The 18,320-nt window shown below is 30.9% G+C and overlaps 1 protein-coding gene across 1 annotated transcript; it reads right to left on the bottom strand.

Moving 5' to 3' along the window:
• Positions 1-3,540: 3,540 nt before the first annotated feature.
• LOC118050354 (protein IQ-DOMAIN 13) lies at positions 3,541-9,162 on the bottom strand. Its single transcript, XM_035060679.2, has 6 exons — positions 8,813-9,162; positions 7,511-7,669; positions 6,447-6,860; positions 5,805-6,038; positions 5,039-5,170; positions 3,541-4,469 (listed from the first exon to the last, which is right to left on the bottom strand). The coding sequence occupies exons 2-6, from the start codon at positions 7,583-7,585 to the stop codon at positions 3,738-3,740; spliced, it is 1,587 nt and encodes a 528-aa protein (XP_034916570.1). The 5' UTR covers positions 7,586-7,669; positions 8,813-9,162; the 3' UTR covers positions 3,541-3,737.
• Positions 9,163-18,320: the final 9,158 nt, after the last annotated feature.

Here is an 18,320-nt window from a genome sequence, read left to right as displayed (position 1 = left end):
TTTGTTTTCTTGCACCTGTCCACCTCTCGATTCCCAATCACACGATGTTTCAAAATTTGTTCATTTTATGCTTTTTCAAAAATAACCCCCGTGAAATATTTTTTATTCATTTTTTACAATCACAGAAAATCAATCAATTAAATTTATTTCTTATTCAGTTTATATCATATAGAATTAATTATTTAAAAGAATTAACTCTGAATCTTTCAATTCAATTAATTAGATTTCAGATTTGATCCTAGAGATTACCAGTTTAATCCTTATAAATTTCAGAACTACAAGAATATTTATATGGTTGTTAACTTCAAAACTAATAGGAAATAAACGTAATCTAACTTGAACATCTACATTAATTAAAAAAAAATACAAGATAGTTTATTTTTCTTCTTTTAAAAAGGGCTGATTTTATTTTCTTTTAATTCTTAGTGTTGAAGGGAATATATATATATATATATATATATATATATATATATATATATATTAATGTGAGGTTGATTTAATTTTATTCCAGATAAATAATATAATCATGGAGTTATTTTTATTTTTTTAATAATTTTATTGCAGATGAATAATTTATTTAGCAGGGAGACTTTTTGTAGAGAACAAAATCGTGGAGCCGTGAAATTTGGTTAGGGGGCGCCCACGATAATAAGCAGCTGCCCCTGTTAAGTACAAACAGCTTAGAGATGTGTCGGCGCACCCATCACACTCTGTGATTAGATAGAAAGTCAATTAATTTTTGTCCTCTTTTAATCACTCGTTGAAATAGAAATAATACATCATGGTTGATTATATTTTTAGGTTAAAATCTATGTTATGGTTGAAAAAACCTCACACGAATGTTCAGTCTGGGCAAGGTAGGTTTGATCAATATTTTAATTTAAAAAAAAAAATCAATGAATCAAGTCTCGAGTTTCTATCAAATTAGGTTTTGGTCCTAGTGAACACAAGACAAGGTTAATAATTTTTTTCCTTTTATATTTTCTGATCAATTAATAATTTAGATATGTCATATTTATTGTTTAAAAATGATAAATAACTTAATTTTTTTTTTAAAAAAATCAATGAATCGAGGTTTGAGTTTTTACCAAATTAGGTTTTGGTCCTCGTCGACACAAGACAAAGTTGATCGATTTTTTTTTCTTCTAATTAATAATAATTTAGATGTGTTACACTTACTGTTTAAAGATGATAAATAACTTGTTATTTTTATAGTAATAAATATGATTTATTTAATTTATCAACAATGATTTATTTTTTAATATTATTGGATTCTTTTTGTCTAAATATTTTTAATGGTGACATGATATCTTAATCAAAGTTCTGATATATTTTTTTATATATTATGCTTTTCCATCACCCATATTTTTTATTTACCATGCAAATCTTTTTAAAAAAATCCATTTGAAGCCATTGGCTTTAACTTTAATAATGTCTTTTATATGTATGTATGTGTGTATATTTAATGTTTTTGGAAAGCTATGGCCTATATCTAACTGCTAGTCTAAATTTAATCGTGCAATAAATTTGCTTCTGATCCATCATTAAATAGCTAACAAAAAGTTGGTGGCAATTAAGATAACATTCAGATTGTGTCGTTTTATGTTTGTCTATTTATTTTTATTTTTTAAATTATTTTTATACTCATAAATGAAGCCATTCATATAGATTTTATTGTTGCGGTTTTAAAAAAATATAGATAAATTATAATTTTTTAAATTAATATCCAAGAAAGAGTGAGATCCATACCAAACCATATAATTGTTTTATCAACTCAACTTGATTGAATTTGTATTGGGATAAAATGGAGCTACAACCATAGTATAAAAAAGATCCTAAATAAATAAAAATATAAAAAAAGAATTTAATTATTATTTCGAGGCAATATCTTCTATGGTTTAGAATATAAAAATTTACTTTAAAACTATGACACGAATACAGCATTAAGGCAGCATTAAAAGCCGGTCTTAATATTAATATTATTTTTATATTTATATGAGTGTTTCAATTAATTTTCAGACACATATGGACTAATTTTACGAATCTAAAATAAAATATTATGCCTTTTTTAACTTACAGAGTTCATACTTTGAAACTAACGCCCATAAAAACTAATGAAATATCTTTAGAGATTTGTTTTTTAAGTTCATCGAAGGATACGAAGAATCCCTTGACATCTATGATCTAAGATATTGTTTAGAAAAGTGATGTAAATTGTATTTTTTAAAAAATTTATTATTATTTTTGATAAAATTTAATATAATTTGTATATTTTAGATCGTTTTGATGTGTTAATATTAAAAATAATTTTTTTTTTTAAAAAAATCATCAATATATATTTCAGTATAAAAAATTATTTTAAAAACAACCATTATTACACTACGAGACATATTCTAACCAGAAAAAAAACCAAGCAAAGAGCAAAACGGGAGGGTAGGCGGCAGAGATACTGGCTCCGTAGCCTCCATCGTCTTCCTGCTTGGGGCCTTTTCACTTTTCTACTCTCTCCCCAAGTTTTCTCCCTCTGGATTTAACCCACAGATGATGAATATCCTGAGCTTCTCATCCCTTTGCTCGAGGGTCCAGTCAAGTTCTCCACATCCATGGAGCCACCGTCGGCAAGTTCCCAGTCCCATGTTCTTACCGCCGGGATACACTACAGACCACCCCCCAATACTCTAAAAATGTGTGAAAAATGTGATCGGTGCAAAAGTCAAGGTGCCAAAAGTCTAGGCAAGGTACCAAAAGTCCAGTAAAGCTGCAAAGGCAGCCTATTTTGTGATCGTTTCGCACTGAATTTGAGACTAGATTGAACGCAAGAAGTCATAGCCATCTTAAGACTGCTAATGAAAATGGAAAAAGCGAGCACTATAAAAAAAAAAAAAATAGGAATGGTAATGGTAGTAAAAATTTAAATATTTATATTTTATAATTTCACATAATTAAATTTTATTTGTTGAATTTTGGATGTTGTAAGATATAATTATTTGTTGGATTTTGGATATTTTATTATTCATATATATTTTGTATTATTTGTATATATTGTTGTTTTTTAAAGAATTTTATATATTATATTAAAAATATATTTTTTATTTTTATAAATTATTTTTCACACCTGCCTATCAAAACCAATCAATATACCTAATCATTATACTCTTTGAAAATTGATGTAAAAAAAGGGAAGGGTAAAAATGATGGTGTTAGGATATGAAGCCAGAAAGAGGTGGCCGACACTTCTTGTGAACAAATAGGGTGTGGGAGTTCGTGAGTGTTGAAAATCATATCAGTATTTTTTTTTAAAAAAAATTGATTTTTATTTTATATTTTAAATAATTTTAATACATTTAAATAATTTTTAAAAAATAAAAATATATTATTTTAACATAAAAAACAACGTTTAAAACACAGCCATTTCTAGCAGCCAAACTGTATTTTCCTAGTCAGGAATTCAGGGTTCCTTCTCTTTTAGAAGGAATGATTTTCCCTCTTCACGAAAAACAACACGACATATACTACTTGCCATCAAGAAAAGACAAAATGTTTAAAGCAATCCAAAAAATGTCATGGTATTTTTTTTTTCTTTAAAGCAAACCCTGTTACATTCAAACCATCATCTCCTACTTGTATCTTTATTATGTTTACATCAGCATTTTGTAGCTTGATATCACCATACACTCAATCAAATAACACGAAAGATATGGAGGAAACAAGGTGTTAAGAAGATGAGGGGGGAAAAATCACACATATCGGTTAAATGGCCTTCGTCCAACCGTAGCAGGCATCGAGACGGTTGAATCCACACTCAAATCTCCTATGGATTGAAGGGACTGATGCTTATCTAAACCCCTTTGAGAGCTTGAATCCTTGCTGGTGAAGAAGGCGCCTTTGTTCCACTTGAAAGATCCAATACCTTGTGTAAGAGGGAACGAGAGTCTCCTCTTCTCACTGTTTGGGGTCCCTGGAAACCTCTCTTTGGGATTACTATAAGCTCTTGTTTTTGCCTTGGCTGAGGCCGTAGGAGTCATGTAGTTCGGCACTGAAAATGGCGGGCAGCTCGTGAGGCTGTCGTCATCCTTCAATGGCAAGTCGAAAGGAGAATTCCCTCCACTGGCTCTTGCTCTTGAATATCTTGACAAGCTAGGGCTGTTTGCTTGTGGAGTTCTAAGTAGAGGAGTTCGCACTGGTCTTGTCGATGCAAATGCAGTTGATTTTGAGGATCTCGGTGTGGGAGTGTCCATATTATCAAACCCTAGATGTTGTTGCTTGTGGCTACTTGATGGGGGTCTTGGGCTAGGCTTCATCTCTGAATGTGGCCTTGGCGGTGTGAGTTGAAAATTCTTCAAGGCTTGGCTTTCAGGAGGATTTGTTGGAGGTAGCTGACGTTCTAACCAGTTCCACCACCATGGAAATCCATTGGAACGGATATCCATGAGAGCTGACTGAGCAGATTTTGGAGAGGCTTTCCACAGCTGTTGGAAAACAGAAAACAAATATACTAAGATGTATTCCTTTTCTTCAAAGCATACTACGTAGCTTCATGGTAGCATCAGTCATGATAATTTCAATTAATTCCCAAGATGATCCAGGCAATAACCCACCACTACTGGATCAATGGGTAGGTGCAAGTCTTGCACAGGGTAACAACTCTGGGTCTTGAAGTTGCGTCTCCACAACTTCAAGTGTCTCCAGCTCATTGTTCTTTGACTTAAAGTTTCAGAGAACATATTGTCCTAGCTGAAATCAAGCTACTAGAATTGAGAAATGTCATCCCTGATAGCTTATCTTGCAACCCTTCTATGATTTGCTTCTCATGCAATTGGGTTATATTCTTTATAACAAACAATCTTCAAAACTACATAATTACAGTGCTACAATGAGATCTAGCAATCTAAACTCAACAGTAAATGTTCAATTAATTTCCTAAATAGTATGTTAAAGCAAAATTGAAATATGATTGTAACCAAAAGAAAAAAAGAAAAGAAACGAAGAAAATGAGCTACGAAGTTTTGGAGGTAAAAGAGCCATTTAGTGCAAATACCTGGTGGGAATATGAATAAGCCATGGCCCTTTCTCTCTTGACGACTGCCTCCACCTTTCTCTGCAACCTTGCGTCAATTTCCTCCTTCGTCAGAATGCTGTCGTCCCAGTCTTCACTATTACCTGCCTCAGGCTATACCAATACCCCCAGTTATTACTGAACAGACACAGAAGCAAATATAATGCTGTCTTTATTTAGACAACAACAACAACAACAATAATAAAATCACTCTTTCATTAACAAGTTAAAGACATACTTCAGCATTACTTCCAATTGACAACCTAGTGGCTAAGATTTGTGATTTCTATGTGGAGTTTGAGGTTCAAATCCTGGGAGGGGTGGGGGGGAGGCCTAGCCTCCATTGTGTAGCCCAAAGGCTGTTGAACCTCCATTGCATTCGAATACAGGATGTACTTAAACATTGCTCTGAGTGAGAAGTGCTGAGATCTTTCCTCTAAAAGAGCCAGGCATTGATCAGAGGGATAATACCCAACATGTTCCATGGCCTAAAGAAAAAGGCAGAGTTTCTTTTGGTTACCTATTACCAACAAACAGGACACCAAGACATATTGCTTCAAGTATAAGACAGACCAAAACCATGCATCTGAAATTGGAGGCCAAACCTAACTTGCAGGTTTTAGGTGAGATACTTATTTTTAACCCACGCCAATTTATACTGATTAACACATTGATCTAGGTTCTCAGACATATAGCTCCTTAATGGAATGGAAAGAAACATAACCATGAGTCAAAAAACTGGACTTACCGACTGGCCCCATTTGCCCAAGGTACCATCCACTTCTTTATCATTTTTGTTTTGAGCTTGATGTCGTGCTTGGTTTTCTAACATTTGGATCCTCCGTGACTGAATCTGAGACTGGACCCGAACCAAGAGCTGCATGTATTTCATTGCATTCATTGTCTGCCGCTTCACATTCTGTCCTCTTATCACTCCTTGAAGCCTCACAAGACCCTTCAAAGCTCTGAAGCTCCTCCTTGCCTTCATGACAAGTACCACATAGTATCAGTTTGACAATACTCCAAAATGAATGAGGCGTGCAAGAATGCTATAGGATTGCCTATAATGTTAAATTTGGGATATTTAAAAGCAGAGGCACCCGCAATCATCAGCCAGAAAAATAGCAAAAGATATGGCACAAAAGCAGCAAAAGATAAATTGCAAGATTCTGGGTAAAAATCCCATTCCGGCAGTCATTTATGTGTGTGTATGATTACTTGTATAGATCAACTTCCCAAATGAAGTCTTAAAATGAGGAATTCTATAGAGCCACAAATATCAACAGCAGATATTTTTGCTTTTCAGCACGCATGATAGCCAGATTTCTTGTTATTTTTCTTGATCAAGTTTTCCGTATTATGCAAGCTACAAGTGAGAAGAGGATCTTACAACATAGCCTCTATAGGCTGCTTGGATCTTGGTTGCTGAAGCATGATGGTTTCTTAGAGTTGGTTCTGGTCTGTAATATATCTCCTTATGGCGTTGAGCATTCCTAGGAGAAGCTGCTCTAGGGGAAGCAACCCTTGGAGATGCAGCTCTAGGGGAAGCAGCTCTTGGAGAGGTGACTCTTTGAGAAGCAACCCTCGGAGAAGCAGATCTTGGAGGCACAAAGGGTGGTGTAGTCGGTTGCTCAGAAGGTGTGGGAGGCCTGAAAATTAATTTATGCTCTCTTTCAGCCTCATCCAAAATTTTCTCGATACTACTTGGTTCTCTAAACAGGGGAATGAATGAAGTGGTCTCTCCATGTCTTAGTTTTCCACGACCCTTCTTCTTCTTTTCTTTGGCGCTTCTCTTATCTGATTCCTGCAAGGTAATTAGCAGAAAAGAGGATGGGTTTTCAATCGTGCAAGCACTTTGCAAGTAAATACTGTGCATGAAGAAGCAAAGAATGTTATCATTTTCAATCCAAATAAAAACTAAATGTGAAATGGGCAAGAAAATCTAAAATACCAAGCATGAACAACAAACATTAAATGTCATGAAACAGGTTACATAATTTTTTCTCTTCCTATACAATGAAGACATGTAAAAGGCCATGAGTGAGTAAAAAATGAAAAGCCTGGTACACGTTCTGCTTCATCAATTCAGGATGGCGCATCTTCAAAAAATGATGATAACATACATTTGGACAATTTTCATCAAAGGTTTTCAATCTTTCCAAACTCCATATAGATATGTGCATTTTATTAGCATTAAAAACAAAAACTTCAATTTAGCAAGAATCAGTTGTCTTTCAGGATATAACTTAATAGGCCATGAAGATTACAGAATTGAAGTTAAACATTTAACCATTATCATAACAATCTGAACTCATTTTCCTCCAAAGATTGAGGAAAATGATATGATAAACCAAACAAATTCTGTAAAGAACCCAACAAAATACATTTTAGGTCAGGCAAAATTCATTTTGAAAGAAGCTGATCTCAAATACAGCATCAGGAATAGCAACTTACATTAGCTAGTTTGTCCTTGGAGTTTGGTAGAAAGACCCTCTTGATTGCTGAAAACCAACTCCCTTTCTTTCCCATGTTCCTAGCATTACTGTCTCCACCCAGATGAGGAAATGAATCGCACAATTAACTGCCTGTAGCACCAAATGAATCTGCGCTTACCTGTGCATGCATGTACTAGGTTACGAATCTACGCGTATCATAGCACAATCAAAATATGGATGCGAGGAAAAACAACATTAACCAGTAAACGAAGAAATTAGGTGGAATCATTCAGATATGAAGGTTATTATTATGTAGCTGACCACACACCATTGAAAGACTACACTGCAGGAAAATACGAGTTGAAATTCTACCAGAAAAACACACGAAGATGGAATTTGAATCTTCACGACTTCTGTTTTTAACTGGTATATTAGCTAGATGGTCTTAACCAAGGAAAAACATGGTGAAAGAAACTAGATTTGAGACAGATAATTAGCAAATAGTTACAACAACTGCAATCGACTAGCTCGATGACAAAATTCCCTCAAGTTATTAGTTGAAGAATTCACATACAGACATACACTCAGACCCAGATACAGTATAAATAAGAAAAAAATACCAGGAATCTGCATGCTAGATTCAGATCATTTGTGCCAAAGAACAAAGACACCCTCCATCTTTTCATGTCACAATCAAACAAATGGATTAAGCTCCAACTCAGTTTGTCAATCAAGGGGTAAACTTAAAGAGGTCAAAGTTGGTTATATATACAAACAAACACAAATTGCCAAAGCAAAAACTATTTCTGAAAACAACCATGAAAGATAACTATTATTTTTTTAATGAATAAAAAAACTAGAGAAACAAATCCTGGATAGAACTTGATAAACTCCCCTTTTACAAGGTTGTCTGTCCAAAACCAGGTAAGAAAACAGTTAAATTCTGGAACCATCCAGGAATTAAGAGAAAGAGAGGGATTGAAGGGGTTCGAAACTAAGAGAGAATTTTTTATATATATAGTCTTAAAGAAAATTAAAACTCTTCAAGGAAACAAAATCTGACACTTGAAAGACAAAAGGGGATCCCAAGACAGATGAAGGAATTTAATAAGAATAAAATCAACTTATGATCACCAACAGTACCAATCTCTCTAAAAAGGAGAAAAATTTCACCTTTTAAACCTCTACACAGCCCTTTACATCTCCATAGAATAAACACAATTACCATGCAACAAAAAGATCACAACAGAAACATCATAATTCACACAGGCCTCAAAATTGCAGAAGCTTACATGTACAGAAGAACTCACAGAGAACATACCTTGTAATTAAAGAAGACCCAGTTTTGCAGACCTAAAAACAAAGGCTGTTTACAAACAACATCTTGGTTGATTCTTCTGTTTTCTTTTGAAATCTTTTTACATATGATATAATACACACGCAACACACTAGTGTATATATATTTCTGTAGGTTTTGCTCTTGTGTCCCTCCTTTTTCTTTCCTTTTGAGCTTCTTTGAATCAGGTTCTTGGTGCTTGCTTGTATGAATTTTCAACTTTTCTTTATCACCTTCCACCTTTTGTTGGATTTATGATTTTTTTTTTTCCTTTTGGCTAAATGATCATGATTACGAGAGAGAGAGAGAGAGAGAGAGAGAGAGAGAGAGGTGAGAGTTAACCACTTTGTCACTCAATGTGGCCAGCAACTTCAACTAACTTTACTTAAATGGGAAGACTATTTTCGACAGCAACAATCCCACAGTTTGGTTTGGTACTCTCTCTAACATTTATTTTGCTTATTCATTCAGTACTGTTTCCTTTACACATTACTATTATTTTTCATTAAAATCATATTTTTTTAAAAAAATAAAAAATATATTTAAAATAATATTATTTAAAAAATAAAAAATAAAAATTTCACTACTTGGCCAAGATTAGACTACAAGTTAAAGATGTTTCTTTTGGGTTTCAGAAATAGTTTTTAAAAAAATAAAAATAAAATTATTTTTTGTTTTCAAATCGTTTTGATTTGTTGATATTTAAACTAAATTTTAAAAAATAAAATATATTTTTTAATACATTTAAAAACAACCACTATTATAAAATTAAACGGGATTAAATATGTTGCAAACGCTATATATTAATTTATTATCCGATCAAGATATGAGGAAGATATATAGATTCTTGATAGCATGTGAATTGCTTAATGAAAAAATATCGCACTACTTACTAAAATTTAAAAATGATAATTTTATATTTTGTAACATTTTATATACGAGTTTATAAATAGATTGAAGAGAGTTGTGTAAGATATTAATTTTGTGCATAACATGTAAGTTTTGTGCATGACACACATCAATATACTTGTGTATATCATTTTGAGTTAATGAAAAATTGAAATTAATTCATATAATAATTTGTGTGGTTGTATATGTTAAGTTTTTTCTATTTATTTATTTTTCTTGTCTCATAACATGGGAGAGTATGAAAAAATCTTTTGGCGAGGAGAAATACTTAGTTATTAGGTAAATATTAGTGAATTAATAGAAAAAAAATACTAAATTGGCAGAAGGCTGGGTTATCAAATAAAAATTAAAAAATTTTAACGAGAAATTAATCTTGTAACAAAAACAATTAAAACAACATTGAGAACGAAAAGGCCATTACAAAGACAACATCAACTCAAAAAATAAATCATCTCCACACTCTCTAATAAAAAGAAAATAACATAAATATGCAACCATTAAAAAAATTGCAGCACAAAAAAAATATACAAAATGTCCTATGCATGATTATTTATTGAATTATTACAATAAATTAAAAATAAATATATGGCATTTTAAAAAATCTAAATTATGTTTTAAAAAAAAATCCATATATTATTTATAATAAAATTATGCACAGGAAAGGTATGAACTCCCACACACACGCAGGTAACTGGGCAGTAGGTGCATTTGACATGCAGTGGTGCAAAAAAGAAAAAAAAATTAAATTTTTAGACAACTCTTAACATCTTTTCTCGCCTCATATTTGGAAATGGAACAGTCAATAATCAGGTGAATTTTGTCGGGCCAAATGCCATTTAATAAGCTCTACAAGTATTATTTATTTCTAAATCATAGCATACATAGTTATCAGGACGGCACAACACTTAAGTTATGAATAAAATATTTAAAAATTAATTAATTTTATAAAGTAGTTTAACTCGACAAATTTTATGTTTATTTTTTAATAGTTAAGAGTTCAAATTCTCTTTAATCACTAGAAGCTTATATGTTTATTAACTTCAGGGTTCGAGAAATTAGTCAAAGTACACACAAGTTAATCTGGATACTCATGTTAATAAAAAGAAAATTTAATATAAGTTTTAATCGGGTTAATTGAGTATAGATTAATTTATTTAATTGATAAAGTCAAATAAAATTAATTTTAAGAAGACCCGATATAAATCTATGTTGCACATGTCAAGTTCATACATGACTTGGTCCCCCAAAATTAATTTTGGTCTTGTGAGTCTACTTTGAATTTATTCTTTGACCTAGTAATTAATGCAGTGAAATAAAGATAGATTAGAGACCCAGAATTCATCACCAAATTGCAAGTTTGGGTTCTATTTTTTTGTGTTCTTATGTTGTTCGCGTAAAGAACAAAGAAACTGATTATGATTCTAGACTTTGTACCTAGTCTTGGTCAATCTTGCTTGATGTTTGGTCTGAATTGACCCAGTTTCTTTCCAACCTTCAACATTTTATGTTCTTAGAATTGTAAAAATAAGACCATGGAATGTCATGACCATCTTTTTTTTTTTTTTTGGTAACCCGAGGTGTCCGGACCAGCTTGCGAGCACCACAACTAATCCCCGGACTCACTGAACATCCTGCAAGCTCAATGAACATGTCATGACCATCTTCCTTGGACAAGTTATTGCGAATAATTATGAATATGTATGAGCTTCAATTCATGATATAAAGTCACAAGATATACGTGACTCTTCATGAGAGTGTTAAATGTTTTTTTTTTAAAATGTTTTTATTACGATATGTATTTAAATATTTTTTAAAATTTTATTTTTGATAACGACACTTCAAAACAATTAAAAAAAATATAAAAGTAATTAAAAATCTTAAAACAGTGGTTGGAGCCCAACACCATCGTAATATAACTTATTTTGCAAGGAACGAAAATTTAGTTCAAAAAAAAAAATAAAACCGAGAACAAAAGCAAAAACCAAGAAAGGGAAGAAGAAGGTTGAACCATTCCAATCAATCTCATCAATATATATATATATATATATATATATATATATATATAGGAGCTAAGTTATTCCAAATAATTGATATAAAAATAGCAACACAAAAAAGCTATTTTACAAGTAAGGATAAAAAAATTAAATTCAGGATTAAGAAAATAGGTCCATGGAGAGACTTGAATTCCCTCCTATTATATACTAATGATCTTGCTAAATTTAAATTATCTATATTGTTTTCATAATATTGCAATGGAATACCTATAATTCTTTTGAGTCATCATGATTTATCTTCTTGATCAAGGTTGATTCACATGATTTAAATTATAATATAAAAAAAAAATCCAATTTGAGAGAGCCCATAATTATTTTTGGCACGGGGCCAGATTTTTTTTTTTCCAGAAATTTAGAAACTTTTAATCCAAGATTTCTTACACCCTCAACTCAAGTCTTTAACTATTTGTTTTAATTCAAGGAATTTTTAAATTATCATGCTATCTCCTTACCATAAATAACTTCATCAATTGAGTGATTGCAAAGCCAATAGTCATTATAGCACAAAATCTCACCAACATTATGGGAAATAAAAAAAAACACATATAACATAGTCATGGTTATTAAACTCTTTTCATAAATTGACTAATTAACTTAACGACTTGAGTTAAATTTTTTTTAATAAACATTAATTTAATTAAACTTAAATAACTTGATTGGCCAACTTGTTGATTAGAGTAAACTTGAATAAAACTTGATTAGGTTAAAATTCAAAAAAATCAAAATAATATCCATTCACGAGTTGACTTGTTAACCTTTATTTGAGATTTGGGTCAATTTAATAATTTGATTGATCAATTCATAACCCGGTTGATTCAAGTAAATTTAAATAAAATATAATGGGATTAAAATTTAAAAAATTCAAAACAACATGCACCCACGAGTTGACCTAGGTAACTGTAAGCATAATGACTGCATGCAATTTTTTTTCTTTTTCTTGTATGCATTATTCGGCTAAATCTTGGGGTAGGGCGTGCAAAAAATGCGATGATGGCTAAAGGAATGGGCTAAAAGAGACCCTTAAACAGACGACTACCCCACAAGAGGATGATTTCTTGATTTTTAAAGAGCTCAAGAGCGTGTCTTTTACCCTCAATGTGTTGCCGTAGGGCTATCAGTGATGGGCAACAGCCCAACAAAGGCCAGGGCAATGAAAGGTACCCCTTAATATATGGCAGCATGGTCCCTACGCCTGGAGGACCTCTTTCTTGGACAAGGATAGTGGGCCCGATGACAATGATATAGTATCCATGTGATGCCAGCCACTGGATCAGAATACCATTTTGCCAGATGCCGAGCATGATTGTGGTTTTGCAATCAATGCTATACAAGGCCGTTGGGAACACGGTTTATTTTATTTATTTTTAATTTGATTTTTTTATTTAAAATTAATTTTTTTATATTATTTTGATATCTTAATATCAAAAATAATTTTTTAAAAATATTATTTTAATATATTTATTAATGAAAAGCTCTTTAAACCCAAAACAACTACTATGTTTTCAAACACATCACATATCTCTATTTGGTAGTGCGGTCCAAATATAATTTTATAGATATCAAAAATATTTTTTTATATTTTCAAATTATTTTAATATACTAATTAAAAAAACATATTTTAATATATTTCTACAAAAATTTAAAAAATAATCACCATCAAACATTACATCAAAGGTATAAAAAAATATTTGGAAACCGTGATTGTACCCTTCTTAAAACTTATTTTTTATATTAAAAATTATTTTTTTATAAGTCTTGAATTATTTTGATGTGTTGATTTTAAAAATAATTTTTTAAAAAAATATTTTAATATAAAAAATATTTTTAAAAAATAATCATAATTATACTTTTATCGTCATCCTCGTGTTTGTTGTGTTCACTTATTGCTGTGCCAGTATCACACCCTGTCTTTTCACGTGAGAGATGGGGGAATGATGGTATTTGTAAGATACATGGGACATAGATGGTGTTATATTTATATATATATATATATATATATATATATATATATATATATATATAAAAGGTAAAAAAAGCTTAAAATTTGTGTGTGTCGTAGCAATATGCACACGAATCTGAGAATGAATCTAAAGACATAACATCGGATGCCTTATAGATTTTAGGAGGGATGTCTTTCCGATGACTTGAGATTTTTGACAGAGTTGGTGTCTTCTTTATACTTCTTTCCTCACCAAGATCGGAAGAATCCAAGAACAAGAATTTAAAGGTCCTTTTCAGATTATTTAAAAAAAAAAAATGGAATCTCCTAATATGTTTCCAAAAGCCTGTGTTATTTGTCGAATTAATTGTAGTATGACGTAAGATCCACTCATACATGGATGGACCACTTATCATATATATATATATATATATATATATATATATATATATATATATCCCACCAAAATAAACAATAAAGAGAGAATATGTTATTGAAGGTAGATCATTTACTGGACTTAATGCCCCATAAAAGATGCATTTGAAAGTATATTTATGATTACTTATTTTTTACTTGAAAATATGTTAAAATAATATTTTTAACATCAATATATCATAATAATACGAAAACATTACATTTTTTCATTTCTTCCCTTAAGCTTTTCACTGGTCCAATTAATGGCAATGTATATATATATATATATATATATATATATATAAACAAATGGCAGAAAAAACTCCTAATATATTAAAATCAAAACATTTTGCACTTTAGAATGTTCTAATGTCTCAGCCAAGAAGACAAATATAAGGCCACTTTAGAAGGGTGATGTTTGGTGACCCATAAAGTTGAAGAAGGTGGGCTAACATACAGCTACTTGCTGCTGCTGAAACATTCAAAATGCCCCCTTAATCATATCTCATCAACTTGTATTCATCTTTTTATTTATTTATTTATTTATTATCAATATATAATTGTCGTGTTTTTTTTTATAATTCTTTAATCTTGATTTTTAATGGTTTATGATCAAATCATGAATCAATTCATTAAATTAATTAAATTTAATCGGATTAATATTAAAATAAATTTAAATCAAAATTTAATACAAATTAAACTCTAAATCATGAGCTTGTTAAGTTCAACAACTAAACTAAATCAATTTTAATGACTATATATATATAAATTAATTGGTTTGATAGCGTAAATAACTTTTGTGGATGCGTGAAATTAGTGTATTAAATTGAAGTAGTCCCCAAGAACGTAGTGTGGTAATGACAAAGGATTTGAGATCTGCATAGCAGGTCTCGAGTTAAGTTAGGACGTACACCTCTTGTGAGAGTCTAGGAATAGCTGGGGTTTTACTCACTTACCTGGACCCATAAAAGTGTGCTTTTTAAACGGTGAAGTTTCCTTGATATATATATAATTAAAAATATATATATATATATATATATTAAATTGAAGCATGATCTAATAAACTTGAGGGTACTTACAGAATGCTAAATTCAAATGGCTAGGTCATGAACAATCATGAAGATCCTTTCAATTTAATTGGCAAAAAGGTCGAACAGAACAGGTCATACTTGTTGGCATCTAGGGTTCTTCTTCTTTCAATTAAGAGGTAAATTATCAAGTAGGGAATACACAATTTTTTTTGGGAATTTGTGTTTGTACCGTTTCTCATGAGTAAAGGACACACAAAAAAAACTAATAATTAAGGTGTTGTTTATGGATTTCATTTTTTATCTTCGTGCTTCTTAAAACATGAAAAAAAAATAATGGTTTGAAAATTTTCATTGATAAAAAAAAAAAAAAAAACCAATAATTAGGGTGTGTTTGTATTGCACTTGCTTTTGTATTTACGGTTTTAAAAACATAATAAAATATTTGATAACGGTAAAAACTATATTTTATATTGTGAGATTTACTTAAAAATTAAGTATAAAAACTAGTTTTTATAAAAGAAGTTTTTACGTGTTTTTTTAACTGTGTTTTTAAAGTATTTGTTTAGTTTTAAAAAATTTTTTTGATACCTTTTATTGTTTATTGTTTTTTTTTTTTCTTAAAAAAATGATTTGTAAGAACAAAAAGGAAAAGGAATAATATTTCAGCACAATCACCACAAACATTGAGCACCATAAATAAATAACCTTTTCTCTTCTTGTTTTTTTTTTTTTCTTTTTTTTTTTTTCAGTCTCTTGAGGATAATATGATATCAAGCATATATCCCTCAATATGCATTGAAAATGATCTGCTGTAGTGCTGTTCCCATCACCATATATCGTACGTAAACAGGCAGAAGACACAACAATCCTTTCTCTGTATCTTTGATCTCTACAACTCAACAAGTCTCCATGACGTTCCAAAGGTCCATTGATCCTCGACAATTTATGTCGTATTTGTTTCAATTGTTTTGTACTTTGGACCCCAAAAAGATGTGTTTTGGATACAATGTTGCCTCGTGTCTCTGTCGAATTATCTGTTAACCAGTAAGTTGTGTTTAAAAATATAAAAATTATAGTTTTTTAAAGTGATTTTTTACTTGAAAATATATTAAAAAATTAATTTTTGATATTAATACATCAAAATGTTTTGAAAATTTAATTTAAAACTAAAAAATATTTTTAAAACATAAAAAACAACATATTCTAAGAAGAGATTGCAAGGATATTACCTTGTTGGTAGCTTAGACATGGCATGTGCATGTAGTTAATTCGAGCAAGCTATTAGCATAAATTTAGGGTTGGACATGTGGAATATACATTAGTTCTACCCTCAAGAGAACAAATTAAACAAACACAAAATTGTCAATGACATAAGCAAATAGGGCTAATGGTGAGAGAGATCTAGGCAGATTTAAATGTGTATAAATTCATTTTTTTTTAATTGTAAATATTCGGGTAAACTATATCTCGATTAATTTTTTAAGACCTAAAGTTAATAATCATATAAGTATTTAATGATTTTAAAGGCCTGACCAGTTAACTTTCACCGTTTATGTTTTAAATTTATAAAATTTCACTTTCTTCAATCAAATGGATGGAGTAAATTTAAACACATAATATGTGGTGATGGCTCAAATGGCTAAAGGGTTGAACTAAGAACTGAGAAGTAGGCATGCTTAAGGATCCAATCTGTATATAAATTATTTGCTAATGGATGGCATCATGGCTCATGTTATTATAGTTTTGAAATTCAGCTTGATTTGATAGGTCATTCAAAACTTGGTCGATTTAAGACTGAAACTGGGTCGATTTGAAGAAAAAATATAGGAAAGAAAAACTTGGTATGACCTGTCGGGTTGACCCAGTCAAAAACCATGTTGTAATCTGTTGACTTTTGTTTTTTTACTAAAACGATATTGTTTTGATTTAAAAAAAATAACCCGGATAACTCGGTAACTCGGTCAAAACCTGATGATCCAGTAAAAATCCAGAACCCAGACTTTGGACATAGCCAAGTCTAAAAACTATGCATGTTATATCTAGAACTCTAAAAGCTACTGCAAGGAGGAGAACACATGATGATTTGGTGATGTTGGGTTATATATTGCATGCCATTTCATCTGAGTACAGTGTACATAAATATTGGGATTTTTATGAATTTTAATTGCTCGAAATTATGGTTTTTTATTTTGGCAAAAGGGCTCATATTTATGAGAGGTAGGGTTGGTTCGGCAAAATCTTCAAAGAATGGTGGATTAGAGCACGGATTGCATGGATAAAAGTCTTATAAGCCTTTTAAGATCACATTACAAGAATATTTCTTTGAATCTCTGCATTAAAGCATATTTGTTTTCTTTTTTACTAATTTGATCAAAAAGATTAACCTAGTTTCGATGTATTTAAGTTGTCCAAATATTTACACACAAATAAAGAAAAAATCGGTGGAGCAATGTTTCTAGAGGGTTACTAGTTAGAGAAAACAAACAAGGGAAGAGGTCATTGATTCACATATACTTTTTTAGGTCAAAAAGGGCATTAGGGTTTCCAGTCATCTTTTGCTTTTGTACATTGTAGACCAGAGACATCATGTTGTCCACTTTGGGCTGGAAATGTGATCTCACGCGCCTAGAAGAAGAAGAAGAAGAAGAAAGTTATAAAGGGACTATTAACTTTACAAGGCTCAGCACTTTACCTATTAAATGTGAAATTATTGCTGAATTTAATGTGTGATCATTATGGTTTTCTTTATAGTTTTAAAACCTGGTCTAGTCTAGCAAGTTGATCCAAAACTGGAACTGAACTGAGTTGAAAAAAAAATAAGAAAAGAAAAAACCTAGTATGACTTGATGATCCGGTTGACTTGGTTAGACCCAGTAAAAACCCGGTTGTAACCTGTTGATTTTTTTACTAAAATGACATCGTTTTAATTTTTTTTTAAAAAAATTAACTTAAGTAATCCATTCAAAACCTTGGAACCTGAGCCTTGGATTAGGTCAGGTCTAAAAACTATGGGTTTTTAAGATTCAGTTCAAATCGAGATCTTACTTAAAAACAAATCTGAATTATTAGGTTATTGAGTTAATTCGCGGGCCACCAAATTAGCTTAAAATAGTTATTTTTTTAAAATAATATTATTTAAAAAAAAA

The sequence above is a fragment of the Populus alba genome, chromosome 13 (assembly GCF_005239225.2).
Source record: "Populus alba chromosome 13, ASM523922v2, whole genome shotgun sequence".
NCBI classification, from domain to species: Eukaryota; Viridiplantae; Streptophyta; class Magnoliopsida; order Malpighiales; family Salicaceae; genus Populus; species Populus alba.
The sequence above is the reverse complement of the archived record's forward strand: the minus strand, read 5'-3'. Positions and strand labels throughout refer to the sequence as shown.